The 18,890-nt window shown below is 47.0% G+C and overlaps 1 protein-coding gene across 8 annotated transcripts in view; it reads right to left on the bottom strand.

Moving 5' to 3' along the window:
* The window catches only part of Ncapg2 (non-SMC condensin II complex subunit G2), a 62,836-nt gene extending 60,943 nt beyond the window's left edge, over nt 1-1,893 (bottom strand). For 2 of the 8 annotated variants that reach the window (XR_004770083.1, XM_035445137.1), the window contains exons 1-2: nt 1,313-1,792; nt 255-370 (exon numbers count right to left, since the gene is read on the bottom strand). Coding sequence is in view for 6 of the 8 variants with exons in the window: in XM_035445137.1 (XP_035301028.1) it covers nt 255-332 (78 nt within the window). In the remaining 2 variants the exon portion in view is untranslated. Of the gene's footprint in view, nt 1-254; nt 371-1,312 lie in introns of those variants that run through there. The other 6 variants (XM_035445136.1, XM_035445135.1, XM_035445138.1 and 3 more) reach the window with 6 other exon arrangements.
* Between the last annotated feature and the right edge of the window lie 16,997 nt (nt 1,894-18,890).

The raw sequence follows: 18,890 nt of genomic DNA on the forward strand, positions 1-18,890 counted from the left end.
TCCCGCCTTCAGTTCAATAAGCTCTTTGGTTAACTTCTGTTTATCTTCTATTTTTACCTCAGCCCAAAAGTAGGTCCACTTAATTCTAAGCAATTTACTTATCTTTAAAAAAAAAAAAAAAAAATCAACATTCACCCCTCCCCCCAGAACTCACTGAGAGAACTGTAGATCACTTGGGGTCAGTGATGTTTTAGAATATTATTTATACCCAGAGTCAAAATGACAGTAAAAAAAAAAAGTAAAACACAACTTACGTCAAGTTGAACAAACTGCAGAAACTCTTCAACCAGTTCCTTAGAAACCGCTTGGACGAAGGTCTCGCGCTTTTCCATGACAGATAAAAGTGGTCTAAGGGAGCCCGAGTCACAACCTTGGTGGGAAATAACAATCAGACCAGAACTTAAATGTGCAAATTCTCCTGTAAGATTTAATCTGATAAGGACATTCAATAAGAGTGAGAAAGTTTCATGCCACTAACAACATAACATTCTAACACGAAATTATAATAATCTGAAAAAAAATTTACTGACGATGCCATAAGCAAATTACCTACGTTACTACAATTGTGAATGAAGCTACCATCTTAAGGAACAAGAAATTCCAACTGTCTCGGGAATCTTACTTTCTCTTTTAAAGGCTGGCTTGGGAAGGACTGACTTAGGCAACAGGTTCAAGCAGATCCAAAAGGCTGAATCCTTCAGACACTTCTAAGACCCCACCCAACAGATCCTCTCTTGTTTTTCAAGTGAGAGGCAAAGGAAAACACAACAGCAGCTGGGGTCACCAGGGAGCTTGTTAGACAGCGATGTTGCATTTGCACCTGGCTTTGGCATCCTACTCTCCACTCCTACAGTTCCTCAAGGGAACTTGCTCATTCTCCGTCCTGCATGAGATCTCCTGGGAAAGCCTATTTTACCTTTACACCTGGTGCTAGGGTGACCCTACTCAAGACACAGCAAAGTGACAGCGCTCATTTGCAATAGGACGGCAAATAGAGGGATGTGCGAAATTACTGACAGTAATCCTGGAGACAGTGAGTCACAACAAACACGGGTGCCTACTTTAAACTGAATAAAAGCAGAAGGCAACGTCAGCCTGGCAACTCCTCACGTCAGTAAACCTTAAGCTCAGCCACTCCGTCCCGCAACTAGCATACGTGGCTGAATTGCAAACCATAACTGTTTTGTTTTGTTTCAGACGAACAAAACGGAGCGGGAAGCGGGGGCGAACCAGGACCAACAACTTTTCCTTAATCCCGGCGACCGTTCTGCTTGCTTTCTCGAGGGCGCCACGCACGCCTTTGGCAACTTACCCGGACCAGCGATGTCTAACGGATGCCAGGCTTGCAAAGCTGCTCACTCCTTTGATCAGGTCAGCGCCAGGATCCTCCCGCTCGGTCAGTCCTGGGCGTGGGGTCGGGGTCCTCCCTGTGTCATCCCGTATTCAAGTCCAGCATCCTCCCTAGTGTGCGAGCATCAAGGACGGCCCTGGTGTGAGGTCCTCCCGGGCGAGCCCGGGTCCTCTCTAGGTCACCCTCGAGCCTGCTTTTCTGGGAGACCTCTCGTCATACCCGGGCCCTCTTCCTGGGTCCTCGACCGAGCTCCTCCTCCCTCGTCAGCCCGGGTTCGACGCTGAGGTCCTCCCGGGCGAGCCCCTGTCACACGGTGGTCCGCCCGGGGTCCTCTCCCCCTCCACGAGCGCCGCGGACGGGTGGCGACGGCGGACAAGGGACCCGGACTGGCTGCGTCACCCGGGCGCTACTCACTCACCGCGCGGCGTGCCCGTCACCGGGGTCCCATCGCTTTCCCGCGCTCGCACCACATTCAAACACGCCCGCGCGCCGCCCGGACGCGACAGCCCTCGCGCCCAGTCACCAGTCGCGGCTCTCACGAGAACTGACGCGCTCCTGGCCACGCCCACAAACGTCATACCTGCGACCAGGCTCCGCCCCCGCTCCCGCCCCCCCACCGCCGGCTAAGCACCGCCTCCTGGGCGAGCCTCCGGGCGTCTTTTTTCGCGCGCACAGAAATCGCGCGCGCGCGCGCAAAGCTGTTTTTTTTTTCCTCCCCGCCCACCTTCCGCGGGCGTGCCGACGATGCCGCTGCCGCGGCGTTGCTGGCCCGCTTCCCGGCCAAAGATCGCGGGGGAGCCGGAGGGAGGAAGAAGAAAGGGGAGACGAGGAATCGAGCCGCAGGAGAGCGGGGAGAGAAGCCAAAGAGGGCAGAGCCTGGGGCGTGGTGAGACAGACGGAGGAGGCAGAAGGCTGTGATGTCAGGGCATCTTCCCACCCCCCCACCCCCCCAGGGAATGGCTCCAGAAACGGGAAAAATAATAATAATTTTGTGTTTTGTACGGGCTACTCCACCCGTCTCAGGAGCTTTCTTACCACCGCCTAAAACAGATGAGGGCATGGGGAGGAGCCCACCGAGGGACTCGGGAGCCCCAGCCTGCCCTTTCCCAGGGTTCAACAGCAGATGGTTGCCCGGACTGGGCAGCACTCCACCGTCTGGAAAAAGATTGGTCCTAAGTCTCTTCGTGCCCTTTCCTCTGTGGTCTCCTGCACCTGGAAACCAGAGCCAGGTCACCGCCACCCCCAACCCACACGCCTCTCCTTGACTCCAGTCTTTCTTCCCTCTCCCTGAGAACTTCGAGCCCCCTGCCAGCCTGCAGGGCACACTCTCAGCCAGTCCCCCTTGCCTATCCAGCCCTCCTCCAAATGAAGTCACTGTTACCAGTTTCTGGGGGGGAAAAAAAAGCCTTTCAGAAATATCCCTTGCACTACTTTTCTTGCTCAAGATGTCCAGAGTGAGTTTCAATGGCCTGGATTGAACTTAAAGGACTTGGGTGTTACCCAGAGACAGCCTGCCTACCCAGCAGGACTACATGCCTATTGACCAAGAAGGTCAAAATGATTTGTATTTAACTTGATCTAGCCAAAATATAAGACGGTATAAACTGACACTGGGTAGAGGGAACTGGTTAGTCAGGGAATCTGAGGTAGTAAGCAGAGCCAGAGTTGAGGCTCAGCCCACCCACAGCAAGCCATCATCTGTACGTCTCACCTGCTTTGTAATACAGGGGCTCCTTAATTTCTGGCCACCTCCCTGTTCACAATTCCTCGATCCCTACAGCCCCTTGTATTTGGATACCCCCACCTTACCACTCTCACGGTTTCATCTACAAAGTTTGGACCACCAGCCTGAGGCTGGATTCCGGCATTCAGATTTGCCATGCACTGTCCTAAGCATCCTGCGCGTTCCCACTGAGGTTTGAGACCTGCCCGAAAGGAATCTCAGTCTCCACTGCCTTTCTCCCCCAGTTTTGTTTTTTGGTGTTTTTCTTTGTTTGTTTTGTTTGGTGGTGGTGGTGTTTTTCAAGAAGACAGGGTTTCTCTGTAGCTTTGGAGGCTGTCCTGGAACTGGCTGTGTAAACCAAGCTGGTATTGAACTCACAGAGAAACGCCTGCCACCATTGCCTGCTCTTTCTCCCCTTCTTCACTCAACTTTCAAATCCTGACCGGTACACTTCCTGCTAATAAACCGATGGCGAGTTTAGCAGTGAGTTCTGTGCTTCCTTGATTTGCCGTGTATTAAAGCAAAGCAAAAACAAAAAGAGCAGGGCTCTTGATGTAGCTCCATTGACAGGGGTGCTTTCCTACCTAGTACAGTAATCCTAGCCCTGGGTTCAAGGATTAGCACTGTGTAAGCAGATGGAACACAGCTGCAATTGCAATACCACCAGGGACAGAAGCAGCAGGAACAGAAAGTGGGGTCAGTATTGGCTATACAGTGCAAGCCCTGCCTGAGATAAAAGGAGATCTCAAAGAAATAAATGAGATAAATAAGAGCAATCACACTGTCTACTTATGTTGTGGGGTATTCACCAGAGAAGACTGCTCAGATGTGGATTTAAGCAAATAGAGAGTCTTTATTGGCCTGCCAGTGACTATCCTGGGTGTTCAGAATCCCAGTATATACCCAAACTTTCTCAGAGTTGACATACATCAGATAACAGAACAGTTAGCCAGAAGCAGAACTACCAAAGCCAAAAACCAAGGTTAGTACATTTAGAGACTTTCCCAGAACTATGGACTTTGATGGATTGGGTCTTCGTTTTAGTTTTGGTGGGTGGTGCTATGTGCCTGAATGGTGCTTTCATCATGAAGTCAGTTGGACTAAGGTCTTGAGACCTACAAAGTTCTGGTACCCTGTTATATTTACAAGGCCCATACCTCTATGTCAGTGAAGAATTGAGAGCATGCCAGGAGCAAAACAGCATGAAACTGGCTGTGGCCATTTAAACATGTACCCTGCCCATGTAGCCTGCATCCACTGGGAGGGCACCTCTCCTCCTGTATAACCTACTGTCAAGACTAAGCTTAAGTCATTACTTCCATGGGAAGCAATGCATAAAACCCAACTTGACTCTTCCCCTTGTGAGATATTTGCGGTGCCCCCCCCCCAAGATTTTAGAAGACAGGCACCGTGTCATTCTCTCCTCTACAGCCACAACTCAAGGCCCAACACAATCCAGATTGTAGACCAGTCTTCTGAAAGAACGTTTGAAGTCACCTCCATTCTTAAAATCCCACAAAGCAGCCAATGAGAAAGGGTAGAGTTAAAATTGAACCAAATATAAAACAGACTGAAATAGTTTTTTTAAAAAAATTGACTAAAATGTCTTTGAGCATGGCAATATCTTTAATAATGAACCAATGTGAAGTGTACAGCCTGGAAGTTTATTTATTTTGAATTGCATAGGTTAGACAGTTACCTCAGATTCAAATAATGTGAGCAGGGCTCACAGCAATCCTCTCTGGAGAACACCGATGTTATCAGTTCCTTGAAGAATACACCCAGAAGTATTTTCTACCATACAAAATTGGAAGCAGGTGTGATAGCATAAGCCTATAACCCCAGCACTCAGGGAGCTGAGGCAGGTTGGTGGCTAGTGCCAGACCAACCTGGGATACATGGTGAGAATTTATCATCTTTAAAAATCAGCTTTTTAAAAAGAGAGGGGTATATAAAATTTACAATTTCATCGTAATTGTGCCTGGGACATGAGCTAACACAATAAACTCTTATTAGTGATGAACCAATAGAGTCCTAATCAAATTGAGTTCTTCAAAGCCATTGTGGACAGAACCAGTGTGTGGTCGCTATGAGGGGTTCTTGCCCTCTGTGAGAATCCGGAGCTGAACTGGACCCTGCCCGGGATGAGTCATGATTCTGAGAAAGGCTAATTAGGAAGTGGTCACAGAAACACTTCTTTCCCCTTGGTGGTTTCATGCTATGCTATTTCTGAGAGTACATTTGATACAGAAAACAGATTTCAGAGTACAAGAATTAAAGAAAAAGCAGAACCAAAAGCTTCAGGCAGGCCCTTCAACTAGGCTCAATACTCTGCAGTTCCCTTGCTGGCCTGCAGGATGAACCATGTTCTGGGAATCCCTCCCAATGGGGGGGGGGGGGGATTAACTGTGGAAAGCCCTTGGAAAAAGGACCAAGGTGAGGAAGACCCAGTCTCCTGGATGTGGCCACACTCTTCTCAGATGAGTGGAAGAGGGAGACAGGAAAGAGCCGAGTGGTGAGGTTAAGATGTGATCTCAAAAATAAGTCCTATTCTTCCCTCTCCCAGGTTGTAATCCCCCTTGTGTCTTTTTTCTGTTTTGGTTTTTTGAGACAGGGTTTCTCTGTGGCTTTGGAGGCTGTCCTGGAACTAGCTCTTGTAGACCAGGCTGGTCTCGAACTCACAGAGATCCACCTGCCTCTGCCGCCCTTGAGTGCTGGGACTAAAGGTGTGCGCCACCACCGCCTGGTCCCTTATATCCTTTCTAGAAATGAACTCAAGGGACAAACTGATGAGGAAAAGTGAGCCTGCCCAACACTCTCAGAATCTGACAGTCTTAATGGTGCCGCAGCCACTGGCTTCTGAAGAGGACCCGGTAAACAATCTTCATCACTGGTATATTTTCTTGGAAGAAGTGCACATGGTGTAGTCCGTGTGGGGAAGACGCTTTCCTACCAGCAGGACAACTCCATCCTTTTTCACCTGCTCTACCATCTATGCCATCGGGGAACTGTCAGTCCAGATTTAAAGTCTTCCTGAGGCTCACAAATACTCTGTTTGGATGTTTATCATTATCTCCCATGGGAACTCTGGCTTGACACAAATTTTGTGAAATTTGCTTGTGAGAGACCTGCCGGGGTGCCAGAGTTGCAGCTCAGTTGGCAGAGTGTTTGCCTAGAATCAATGAAGCCTTGGAAGTGGTGGAACACGCCTATAATCACAGCAGGAGAACTAGAAGCTGCCGGCTTGGATACTTGAGACCCTATCTTTTGGAAAAGTGACCATCACTGGCTTTTTGGGTTTTCATTCCTTCCTAAGTGCTTCGTCATCAACTTAAAAACCTTATTAACAAGCCAGGCAGGAAAAATAAAAAAATAAAAAAATAAAAACCAAGCTGGGCAGGTGGTGGCGCACACCTTTGATCCCAGCACTTGGGAGGCAGAGGCAGGTGGATCTCAGTGAGTTCAAGACAGCCTAGACTGAGTTCCCAGGACAGCCAAGGACAGAAAACAAAAAAACCTTATTTACATGCCAATGTAAACCACTCAAAGCCTCCAGAGCCTCTCCTAGCTCACAAGCATTAAGCTACAGAACCCAAACAAAGCCACAAATTCCTCCTGAATTAGCTTCTCTCTTAACTCTTTTATGGAACAGACCTATATCTAGCCAGGTGCATGGAACATCAAACACTGTCTCCCTCATGCCCCACTTCCACAACAATACCTGTCATTCCTCTGTTGCCTTCTGGTATCCGGCATTCACCAGGACAACAGTCAGTATAACCAAGTGTCTGCAATGGCTTGTCTGGTTTATCTCATAGTTCCTCAGCTGTTGGAACCTTTGTGTCTAGGAGGAACTAATGCTTACATTACTGGATTTCTCTGCATCCACAGCACTCAGACTGATCCTGTAGGAAACATTTTGCAGAGGGCTGACAGCATCTCTGAAGCCCCCCCACCCCCCACCCCCCGGCTAACCCTTGTGAGCATGAAATACCCCTCATACCACAGCCTCACAAGTCAGGCTGTGAGAAGCTCTTTTATTTCTTACTTAAAAGTCTTCCTCCAATTCAAACAGTTCAGAGGCAGGATGTTCTGTTCTGATTATCAGTTTCCGGTTTTCAAGTCCCTTATCTGCATACCGAATTATGAATTCTTACTTCCGCATTAAGGATTGCTCACGAGAAAAACTGTTTACAGTTCTTCACTTTCTCCCTTCCCCCGTCCAGTTCTTCTTACAGGTGCTGAGATTTTGGATCACGAAAGGGCTCTTTAGGGAAGATTGAGCTCTTTCCTTTATGCCCCAGCAACACTAGGAAACAAGCAAGTCCTTTCATCCTCCACCCCACCCCCGCTTTTTACACAAAATCAAAAGTTAATGTGAAGGATGGTGTCATGCGTCTTTTCCCAGTTGTCATTCCTTCCTTACAGACAGCTTTAGTTGCATGTCTTTTTGCCCACACCAAGAGCCAGACAGCGACCAGCATGTGTCAGGTGTAAGGGAGGGTGGGGACCCCAAGAGTTGGTACAGGACACACCCTGACAGTCAGTACAGGAGACACCCAGACACCAAATTCTCAGCACAAAGGTTATTTATTACCCTGGAGAGCCAGGCAGGTGAGTAGGCTACAGAGGCAGACAGCAAGCAAGCAAGCAGGTGTCTTTTGCAGAGTGTTTTTTTGTTTTCGTTTTGTTTTGTTTTTTTGAGAAAAACAGGAAGTCTGTGTTAGAGGGAGTTGGTAAGCCCTGATTGGACATATCAGCCAAATAATGAACTTTGATTGTTGGGCCTTGGTGTTTAGTCCCAGGAATGAGTCAGTGGCCAAATAGGGAATGGACCTTGGAGGCCAACTCAAGGAAAGTAATCTAATGGTTTTTAGCAAAGGGAGAGGGAAAAGGAGAAAAGAGAAAAAACTGTCGGCACCATGTTTGCCATGGTTAGGCCTGCTAGAGCCCTTCATTCCCACCTTTTTGTTTTATAATTGGGTTGCTGGGTGTTGGGTAAGTGGGCATCTTTCTCTCTGGCTGTTTCCTGTTGATTTCGGGGTGGGGGAGGGGGTTTTTGTTAGGGATCCAAGGAATCTGGAATGTTGGTCAAGGTTGAGGAGAACAGGCTGCTTCCCTTCATGGCTAGGACCTTTGGGACCATCTAGGGCTAGGCAAGCACAGGCAGCATTGGAGCAGTTTGTGAGGCTGGACCATCTGGGGCTAGTCACTTTAGAGCTGTCTAGGAGGCAGATTCAGAGAGAACCTCTGGGGCGATTGAGTTTCTGGAGCACTCCGCAGCTGCTTTGAAATCTGCTAGGATGGACTGAAGACAGAGGTAAAGCTAAGGAGTTTCAGGATTTTTTTTTTTTTAATCTTAGATGTACATTTGAAACTTTTATGCTTATGGACCTTGTAGTTGGGGAAGGGGAGCCCCAAGACCAGGAAAAGGAAGAGAGGAGGGGAAAGGTGGGAGATCCCACCCTCAGGAGTAGACAGGTAGGGAAACTTAGGTTGCTGGTACACAGGATTACCTCTCAGGAGTCCACTGAATTTGTGACAGGTGAATTCAAGTTGATTTAATCCATATTGAAATCCATATCATAGAAAGGGCAGTAGATTTATGTCTTTGAGTTATAGTAAAGGTTTTGGAATCCAAACAATAACACACATGGGGGAAAGAAATCTGAAATAACTTTGCATACACCTTAAATTACTTTCTTAGACCAATAAATCACATTCTCAGACCCTCACAACCTACTTAAGCTTTCATATCGTCGGACCTTAAAAGATTTGAATTTGCATTTACATATTTCCATAGCTTACTTATGTGGTGATATATTATTTATGACTTATTAAAGCTTGCCTGAAGATCAGAAAAGAAAAGCAGCCAGTCACTAGCTCTTAATTTACCTCAGCTGAAAGAGCTAGTCCTGTCTCCATGAGCTCTCACCAAGCCTCTCCTCAGCGAAGCTGGAGAATGAATACCTGATACTGAGACCTTGCTCCTGTCTTATATACCTCCCTAATGCTGGGATTAAAAGTGTGTGGTCCCAGGTGCTGAGATCATCTTTGTGTGAGCTGTTTCTCTTTTGGGCTGGATCAATCTTGTATAGATCTGGGTGGCCTTGGACTCACAGAGATCCATCTACCTGGGAACCCTGAGTCCTGGGATTAAGGTGTGTGCCTGGTTTCTATGGCTTGTGGCTAACTTTGCTTTCTGAATCCTCAGGCAAGCATTAATAAATCATAAATAATATATCACCACATACTTAACCTTCCATATCCTCAGACCTCATAACTTGTATTTGCATACTGTTTTTAAAGGTTTTATTATTTATTATGTATGCAGTGTTCTACCTGCATGTTGTATGCATACACACCAGAAGAGGGCACTAGACCTCATTACAAATGGTTGTAAGCCACCATGTGGTTGCTGGGAATTGAACTCAGGACCTCTGGAAGAGCATTCAGTGCTCTTGATTGCTGATCCATCCATCTCTCCAGCCCTGTATTTGCATACCTTAAGACATTTTCTGAGACTGTAACTTGGTGAGTGGGAAAGGCAGGGGGTTGTATAGTAGAGACAGGGTTAGCTCATTGATATACATTGTAGGCTTAGGTTTTGTGTTTTTGTTTTTGTTTTTGTTTTAAAGTCTTACAGGAGTTGAGGGATCCTGGTAGCAACAGGCTTGCTAGTGGGGATCCCAGAGTTATTTGATAGATTTAGAGATGGGCAGAAGGCTTCCGCAAGAGCATGCATAGACAGGCCAGCCTCAGGTGGTTTTTGTCTAGAGTTTTGGAGAGGTAAGTCACAGGACAAAGGTCAGCCCTAGAAAGTGCTTCAAGATCTCAAGGGCATAACCTTGTTTGTTGGAAGTGTAGAGATGGAAAGGGCTGCATAGATCTGGGGAGGAGGCAGAGGGCTGGGGCCCGAGAGGAGAGCATTTCTGAGCTTAAAGTATTGTCAATGGGAGGAAGAGACTCATGGGAGACCTAGAAGCAGCTTGGTATAAAGGATGTACTAGAAGTGAGTATCCAGGGAGTGATGAGTGGAAGAAACTGGCCAAATTTCCAAAAAAAGGAAAGCAGTTTGGATTTTGTTGAGGGCAGAGATAAGGAGATGAGCAAGACCTTCTTAAGTGAGGTGTTTAAGGATTGGGGTCAGAGAGAACCTGAGCCAGGTACTTAGTAGGGGAGAGTTGAGCTTTGGGAGGTGAGCTACGGTAACGCCTGGAGCTGAGGAAATTGAGGAGTGAGGTGGTATCAGGTTGGCCATCAGAGTGGGAAGGACCACAAAGGAGGTCATCTACATCCCAAAGAAAAGGGAGAAGGCAGGACAGGTCCACAGGGCCTGGAAGGAAGGTGACCATGGGACGGAGAGGGACAACAACAGTGTTAATGGTGTGAAGGTCTTGGATGAGGCTGATGGTTTTGTTAGGTGTTTGTTTATGTGGGTGTTTGTTTATCCTAGGGTGAAGAAGCCAGGCATAGCATAGAAACTGCTTGGATAAAAGGGAATGGATGATGGGTTTGAGACCTCTGGGGCTGGTCAAGGGTAGGGGGACTGGGATTTGGAGATGTAGGCAGTGGGGTTTTCAGTGTAACTGAGAAGGGTTTGTGATGAACAGCAAGGGAAGGAGGGGGGATCCCATACAGAGAGTGGGGATGACTAAAGAAGTGGGGCTTTGGAGAGTGAGCGAGAGGGTACAAATAGAGGCTGAGGAAAAGAGGAGGAGGGGCACAGAGAAAGGGAATGGGGCATGAGAGGGGAGAGAGACAGACACAGAGACAGAGAGAGACAGACAGAGACAGAGAGACAGAGACAGAGAAAGAATGAAACTCCGCCGAGGAGAAGTGGAGAGAGGAGACTTCGGAAATGTAGGTAAGAGATTTGAGGATCCCGTGTTCGTCTAAGCTGGAAAGCACAGAGCAGGCTGTTCCGTGCAGGGAGAGAGAACTAACCCTGAGAGCAGAGGCTGTGGACCCGCTGGTGAGAGCTGAGAGCCAGTGTTGTCTGCAGGCAGGACTGCAGTCTCAGGCCAGGAAAGGGTTGAGAAAGTGGCTGACAAGGAGGGAGAGGGCCACAAAGTATATTATTACTGCTCCCGGGGAGAGGCGAGAGAACGCTAGGGAGAGATGCGAATAAGGGAAAGGGGAGATGCCAAATGTCTCCTTGGTTCAGAGACACCTGGTTTGGGCCTATGAGTCAGGATGGGCCGTGTAGAGTGGGCAGGCCTGGCGAGGAATAAGCGGAATCAAAGGTGGGGAGCAGAGGCAGCGGCTGGCAGTGGAGGCAGGAGTGGAACAGGGGTGAGCATGGGCAGGGACCCCAGTGGGTTTGCAAAGGGGGAGGAGGAGGCAGGGCTGCAGGAGGGGACAGGCTCCTGGAGAGAGAGTGCGGGAGGAGGTGGGGCTTCGGTGACACTTCCAAGCACAGGAAGCAGGCTGAAAGAAGGGGGGCCTGAGGCTGCAAGGCCACCTGGGCTTTGCCTATGAGCCGGAGACTTCAGAGGGGTGGCAGGAAGGGCAGACGGGGCGGGCGGGCGCTCTCCCAGCCACAGTGTTACTTTGGAGCTGTGACAGAGGTTTGGATGGCCAATAGGAAAACAGAAACTGCAAATGGATGGAGCACCGAGAAGATTTCAGGAAAGCAGGCGGCGGGGACAGGCGGAGGCACTGGAGATGTCTCGGGAGGAAAAGAGGGAGAGGAAAAGAGAGGTTTATCTCCTTCTTCCGGTCCGTTCCCATTAGATTGTAAAGGTTGTCATTTTGTTTGGTTTTCTAGGGTCTATAGGGGCTATTTTGAGTGTTAAGATGCATTAGCAATGTGTGTGAGTAGGGGTTTTCAGTCCGGGCCGGAGGGAGCAGATCCCATCTCTATTGGTGGCCAGCGAGCCAAGGTCAAGAGCCAAGGCATCCTTGGGCTTCCAGTGTGTCTGTTAAGGAGGCCTCTGTAAGGGAGGAGTCGTCACCCCAGCTCCATCACCAAGAGGGGCCACCAAAAATGAAAGAAGAACTTGCCAACCAAGCCGGACTCAACACTGAAGGCCAAGGTGGGATGCGCTTTCCCCACCCCCACAAAACAGAGCAGGGATGCTTGATACTCAACAGCCATCACCTGGTGTCTTGGGGAGCATAAGGGGAAAACTCTCACCCATTAGCCGCTGTTGATTGCAGCGAATGGGAAGTGCTGGTCTGGAAAGTGTGAGAACCAGGTTGTGGGTCCTGTAGATAGATTTGATTTCAGGACCAATGTTAAAGGACCCCCCCCCCGCCCCCCAGTTGTTACAGGGCAACAACAAATTCTCAGCACTGGGGAGGCTACAAGCTGAAAGCCGGTTTTGTTGTTGTTGTTTTGTTTGTTTTGTTTTTGCAGGAGTGTGTCTTTTTAAATTTATTTTTATTTCATGTTCATTGGTGTTTTGCCTGCTTGTATGTCTGTATGAGGGTGTCGGATCCTCTGGAACTGGAACTACAGACAGTTGTGAGCTGCCATGTGGGTGCTGGAAATTGAACCTATGGGTCTTCTGGAAGAACAGCCACGCTGCTCTTAACCACGGAGCCATCTCCCCAGCCTGCAGGAATGTGTCTTTAAGGAGAAAAAGAGGGAGTCTGTGTTAGGGGGAGCTGGTAAGCTCTGATTGGACTTATTAGCCAAATAATGAATTTTGATTGTTGGATCTTGGTGTTTAGTCTCAGAAATGAGTCAGTGGCCGTATGGGGAATGAACCTTGGGGCAGCTCTAGGAATGTAATCTAATGCTTTTTAACAAGGGAGAGGGAAGGGAGAAAAGGGCAAACCTGTGGGCACCAAGTTTGCCACGGCCAGGCCCGCTAGAGCCCTTTACCGTGGCCTCCTTACGACATAGTCTCTGGTTCACTGGCCGTTTGGAGAGTATCCTGTACTCAAATAGCAGGAGGCTGATCCCTCCATACTACATAGAAGATGAGGGCCACCCTGGGATTCCTTCCATGCACACTCCGCCTTCAGACATCGCAGCTTCAGATCACAGCTCATTTACTGCAGGAGACAGACTGTTCATCTTTCTCTGTGCCGAGGCCCTGTTTGGGTGCCAAGCCTTGTGTGACTTTTCCTGGGTTGCCAATTTCTATTCACCCTAGATACAAAGAGGAATGATAAAGCAAGTAAATGACCCCCCTCCCATTCAAGTCCAGTGTAACAAACCAACAAGTTCAGTGAGGTGACTTACAGGAAGGAGCCTGGGTGAGGAGCTACTTACAGGCTTTGAAGTGACTTAGGCAGCTGTATCATAGGTGACCCAAGCTGCATTCACCGAAGCTGCATTCCCAGAGTCTGGCAGCACCACGAAAGAGTGATTCTTCTCTTCCAAGAAATTGTTACTATCCTTGGGGAGGACAGACGATTTGTGAGCCTAGCCCCTCCCTTCATATGGGGTCGCATGGAGATAAACACAGCTGCTCTTCTGATTCAAGGGAGCATTAAAAAATCATGGCCAGCTTGAAGGAAACAGGAGCAGAGAAGAAGCTTATTGCTTTGTCTTTAACCAGAGCAGCCTGGGCACCTTGCAGATGTTTTTATTCCTTGGGTTTTGGGAAGCCTTGAGCAGCAGCAGGAGATGACAACAGTGTTACGCATAGGCCTGGAGTACTCGGACTCTTACCCCTCCTTGTCTCTGTTTCCACTACTTGCCCTTTGGGTGTCATTTTGGCCCTGGCTGTTCTCTCAGAGTGCGGTTGCCTCTCATTGCTGTTGCCAGTTACAGTGATTGTCACTGTCACTGCTGCTGCTCCTCTTACCTTCTTGAAGAAAGCCGTAAGGAAGGCAGGCAGCGGTAGTTACAGCTGGACCGGCGGAAGCTGTCACGAGATCCCAACCTGAAAGGCCTGTTTGGGAGCTTGGAACACTAGCAACATTAATTGCAGCTGTTTTGTTACTAGATCACCCTACTCTGCTAATGAAAATCAAAAGTGGCACGGAGGGATGGCTCAGAGTCCAATTTCTGGACTGTGGTGGTTTGAATAGGTATGGCCCCATACACTCATGTGTCTGAATGCTTGGCACATAGGGAGTGACACTATTAGAACTCGTGGCCTTGTTGGAGGAAGTGTGTCACTGTGAGATCTCATATATGCTCAAACTACTGCCCAATGTAGAAGAATCCAATTCCTATTGCTTTTGGATCAAGACGTAGAACTCTTAGCTCCTTCTCCAGCACCATGTCTGCGTGTTCACTGCCATGTCCTGCCATGATGATAATGGACTAAACCTCTGAAACTATAAGCCAGCCTGTTACTCTTTTGCTTAAATTAAAAATGAAGAAGAGGAGGCACAGGATGAGACATGAGACATAATAGACATATTAACCAATTTATTATAGGCCCGGCAGAGTAGAGAGACTGAGAAGAGGAACAGGGTTAATGGCTGACTGCCATGGCCGGTCGCCATAGAGAGGCAGAGAGCATAAGAGAAGAGGACAGGACAGGACAGGACAGGACAGGACAGGACAGGACAGGACAGGACAGGAGAGAGCGTAAGTGGGCAGGGGTCTGTCTTTTAAAGGGGTCCTCTGCACCTGCGTGCAGACTTAGTTTCTATGGAACCCTGGGCTGACCCAGGTACTGCCTGAGTGGATTCTGCCAGGTAACAGAGGCAGGTCAGCATAATCTACAGTGTAGCAAGGTTTCTGATGGCAGAGTCTGGCTGTGCTTTCAGGAAACAAAGTCGTACTCTGGCAACAAGCAGACATGGCAGCAGTGTAGCCTCCTCAAGGTATCAAGGAGTGTCCAAAGCAACTAGTATTTACAAGAGAGTAGAGTGCATCTGACTTCAGCCAGGGCACTAAGGAAGGGTGTAACAGCTGTTAACTAAAGAGCCAGACTACCCTGCCACCAGGATCATGGATTATTTAGAGGAAAATGAATATCAAAAGGGATAATGAGGATAAAAGTTTATCACTTACGGTGATACAACAGTATTTAACAGGGTTTGACTCCTTCTTACCCACAGGTTCCAGGGAGAGGCAGGACCCTCTAATCTCAGTAACAGAAAATGATTTTAGAAGATGAGAAAAGGAGAAACTTGAAAGTTGTTGTGCTGATGCTCCCACATCATCTGAACCTACATGGGGAATGGGGCTATCTAGTGAGGTGTCATACCAGCATCTGTCCAATATATACTTGATTACGAGCCTTTCAGGACTACCATATGACCAAAAAAGGGAAGTCCCCAGATGTCTATCAATAGGCAAATGCACAAACAGAAGTATTCTATTTGGTGGAAAGGTGTTCAGCCGTAACAAATGACGTGCTGATAAATGCTTTACCAGGGACAACCTTGAAGCATTATGCTCAGCGGAAGAAGCCAGGAACTAATTAATAGCTATAGGGAGTGATGTCCTTTATATCAAAGTCTCAACTGCTTTCAAAGTCTGCAGAGACAGAAAGATTAGGCTTTGCTGGGTGGAAGGCGGTAAATGGAGAGTAACTGCTAATGATGGTGAGTTTTGAGGTAATGAACATTATTAGAAGTTAGCAGTGATGGGCACACCACTTGGTCACTTTAAGAAAGAAATTTTCACAGTTAAAATTATATCTCAGAGATCTTATAAAGCATGAATATTAACACAGATGCTCAGAGCTTGGCTGAGATCAGTTTCTCTGAGCGAGCATTAGAAGCTTCTCCTCATAGGTCGGGGAGATTGCTATGATTACAACATCAAGATACTAAACCAGGGGATGCTTGATTCACCAAAGCCTACCCAGTCAGGAACCAGAGAATACAATGACACACCACACAGTAAGTCTCACACAAGTTATTGGGGCTGCCTCGGTTTGGGCAAGAAGCAGCAGGGAGCTGAGCAGGAGGCAGGCTTTATAGAGTGTTTCTTGGGGGAGGAGTTTTCCATGGTGGGGAATTGAAGAAATCTTAAACCAAGTCCAGGAATTGGTGAGATTTTGTGCTCAAGGATTGGTGGGTATTGGTAGATTTCAAACCTGGAAGTGGACTTGGGCCTTTTAATCTGTTCCATCTTAAGGTCAGAGAGTTCAAACCTATTCTTGCTCCTCGAGTTTAAACAACAGGGTGTTTGGCCCAAGGTGTGGCTACTGGATGTCATGACCCTCAAGACTAAACCATAGGATGTTGACTTAGGGCGTGGTGACCAGATGTTTTGGATCTTAAGCAGGTAATTAACGTTTGTTTGTTCATTGTATCATAGTAAGGAAGTCTTTTACCCTCCCCTTTTGCTTGGGGTATGTATATAAAGGGCGATGAGTAAGAAACTTGGGGCTTGGGGTGTCTGTAACTTCTTTTTTTTTCTCAGTCCTCACTCCTGTCAGGAACGTCTGAATAGGTTGGCTGGACCTGACACAACCTCATATTGTTCTTTTACAAACATTTTAAGAGATATGTTAGACTTCGTTGACTCCCCATGGGAAGAAAGCCTTATCCTCTCTGAGGAGTGGGTGGAGGATAGGGTGGGGAGAACAGGAGGAGGGGGTGGGGTGGGGACTGGGATTGGTGGGTAAAGTCAGAAAAGATTGTTTTAAAATACAAAATGATAAAACACCTTAAAATAACATTGTTTACTTATTTATTGTTTGTTTGTGCCTTTGCCAGTATACATATGGAGTTGAGAGGACAACTTGGAGGAGTTGATTCTCTCCTACAATCTATAGTCTGGGTGCAGAACGAACATGGGCACCCAGGCTTAGTGGCAAGTGCCTTTATCTGCGAAGCCATCTCATTGGCCTACAGTGTTTCTTAAAACATTTTCTAGGTGCTCCTCTCCATCCTGTGTGGGTCTCTCACTATATGTCAGTTCTCTTTATTCTGTGCCACCTTTGTTCCTTGGATTCGATAGTCTTTATTGACCTATCTCATATGCTCTTTCTTCCGTCTGCTCCAATCTGCTGAACTGCAACGAACCCTGAGTTTCTTGTACTCAAGAATCTCTACTTGCTCTCCTGTGTTTCCCCATTCTTCACACATGTAGTTTGTTTGTTTCAACATTATCACAGTAGCTAACTTAAGGTCATCTGGACTTCCTTAGAGACAGTTTCTACTGACTTTGTTTGTTTGTTTTGTTTTGTTTTGTTTTTCGAGACAGGGTTTCTCTGTGTAGCTTTGGAGCCTATCCTGGCACTCGATCTGGAGACCAGGCTGGCCTTGAACTCAGAGATCTGCCTGCCTCTGCCTCCCGAGTGCTGGGTTAAAGGCGTGCACCACCAATGCCCGGCTCTACTGACTGTTTTTGTCCCTGCCCCTGGCATATGGCCTACATTTTATTTCTTCGGGTACCTCATGATTTTGAGGTTAAAAACTTAATATAGTATCACAGTTCTGCAAAGAAGTGCCTTCTTCCTCTCCACAGGCTGTGTTGTGGCTTTCCTGGATTAACTATAATACCTATAAGGTATGTTCTTTGAAGTTGCTGCCTCTTTACTTTATGTGATTAGTTAGCAGGTGAATCAAGATTTTTTTTTTTAGTACTTTGGTTCAACTAATCCCTTACTCTTTATGGCACCCAGAAATAAAACTAGGACTTTTGTAGCTCATTTCTGGGGATGAACACGCCCTCCTCACACATACCTTTCTATGTCCTCCATTCTACAACCTTTTTTTTTTTTTTTTTTTTGTATTTTCCTGTTTTGTCAACTTCTGTCTCTAGAGGTACCACAGGTTCAGGCAGCTGCATTATTATGTTTGACAAACACAGTAGACACAGATTTCCTAGGATCCAGACAAGTCATACAGCAGCAGTTTTTCAGGAATAAGACATTTACTAAATTCATCCTGTCCCCCCCTTGGAAGTTGTAGATTTTCACTGCTGTTGTAGCCCTAAGCTGTTGTATGATTTTTAAAAAAAAGTTCATTTTCTTTTAAATTGCTATTACTATTAGAATGTAAGAAATGGGCCTGGAGAGATGGCTCAGAGGTTAAGAGTACACTGTCTGCTCTTCCAGAGGTCCTGAGTTCAATTCCCAGCAACCACATGGTGGCTCACAACCATCTATAATGAGATCTGGTGCCCTCTTCTGGCATGCAGGGACACATGAGGACAGAAAACTGTGTACATAATAAACAAATCTTAAAAAAAAAAGAATGTAAGAAATGAAGATTTTATAATCTCACAGTTAACCTCATTAAACATCTGTTAAACCTGAGTTTTTTGGGCTATTCTCTTGGAGTTCCCAAGTAGGCAACCATCTCTGAAGATACATTTCTCAGTATGTACTTTACAATTTACTTTTTTCATAGTGAGTTGTCTAGGAGTTCCAGAATAACACCAAATAAATTAAGACTTCCTAATTTCTCATTTTTCTCATTTTTGTGACCCAACTGTTTTTAAGATAATTATGCCAGTAGCTTTTTGATCTCTATTTTATTATTACATGTTTCACCACATTCACGTTCAGCCTTTAATAAAACTGTCAGGAGGGAACTAGGATTTGTTGAGTGGGAGCTCATTACACAAGAGTCTTGTATGCTCAATGTTTATAGATCATCTATTCAGCAGACTTGGGTTATCAATTGCATGCTCATGACAGCCGTCAAAAACTAATACTCACGAAAACTCTGCTCTTAGTGGTTTATAGTCCAGGCAGAAAAATCATAAGTAATGCTCAACCAAAACTTCATTAAGATGAACAAAAGAAGCATGGTGCCAAGGGTCTGGGTGGGTGGGCCATTTAAGGTTAGAGGCTGGTAAAGGACCCTGAGGGAATCAACTTTGAATTTATTTGACGGGAAGTGAGCACTGTTCAGGCCAGTATCCTTGGAAGAGCATCAAGTTGATGCTGAGGTGGGAAGAACCCTGGTAATTAAACAAGTAAACAAGTATAAACAGAC

The sequence above is a fragment of the Cricetulus griseus genome, chromosome 5 (assembly GCF_003668045.3).
Source record: "Cricetulus griseus strain 17A/GY chromosome 5, alternate assembly CriGri-PICRH-1.0, whole genome shotgun sequence".
In the NCBI taxonomy this organism is placed as follows: Eukaryota; Metazoa; Chordata; class Mammalia; order Rodentia; family Cricetidae; genus Cricetulus; species Cricetulus griseus.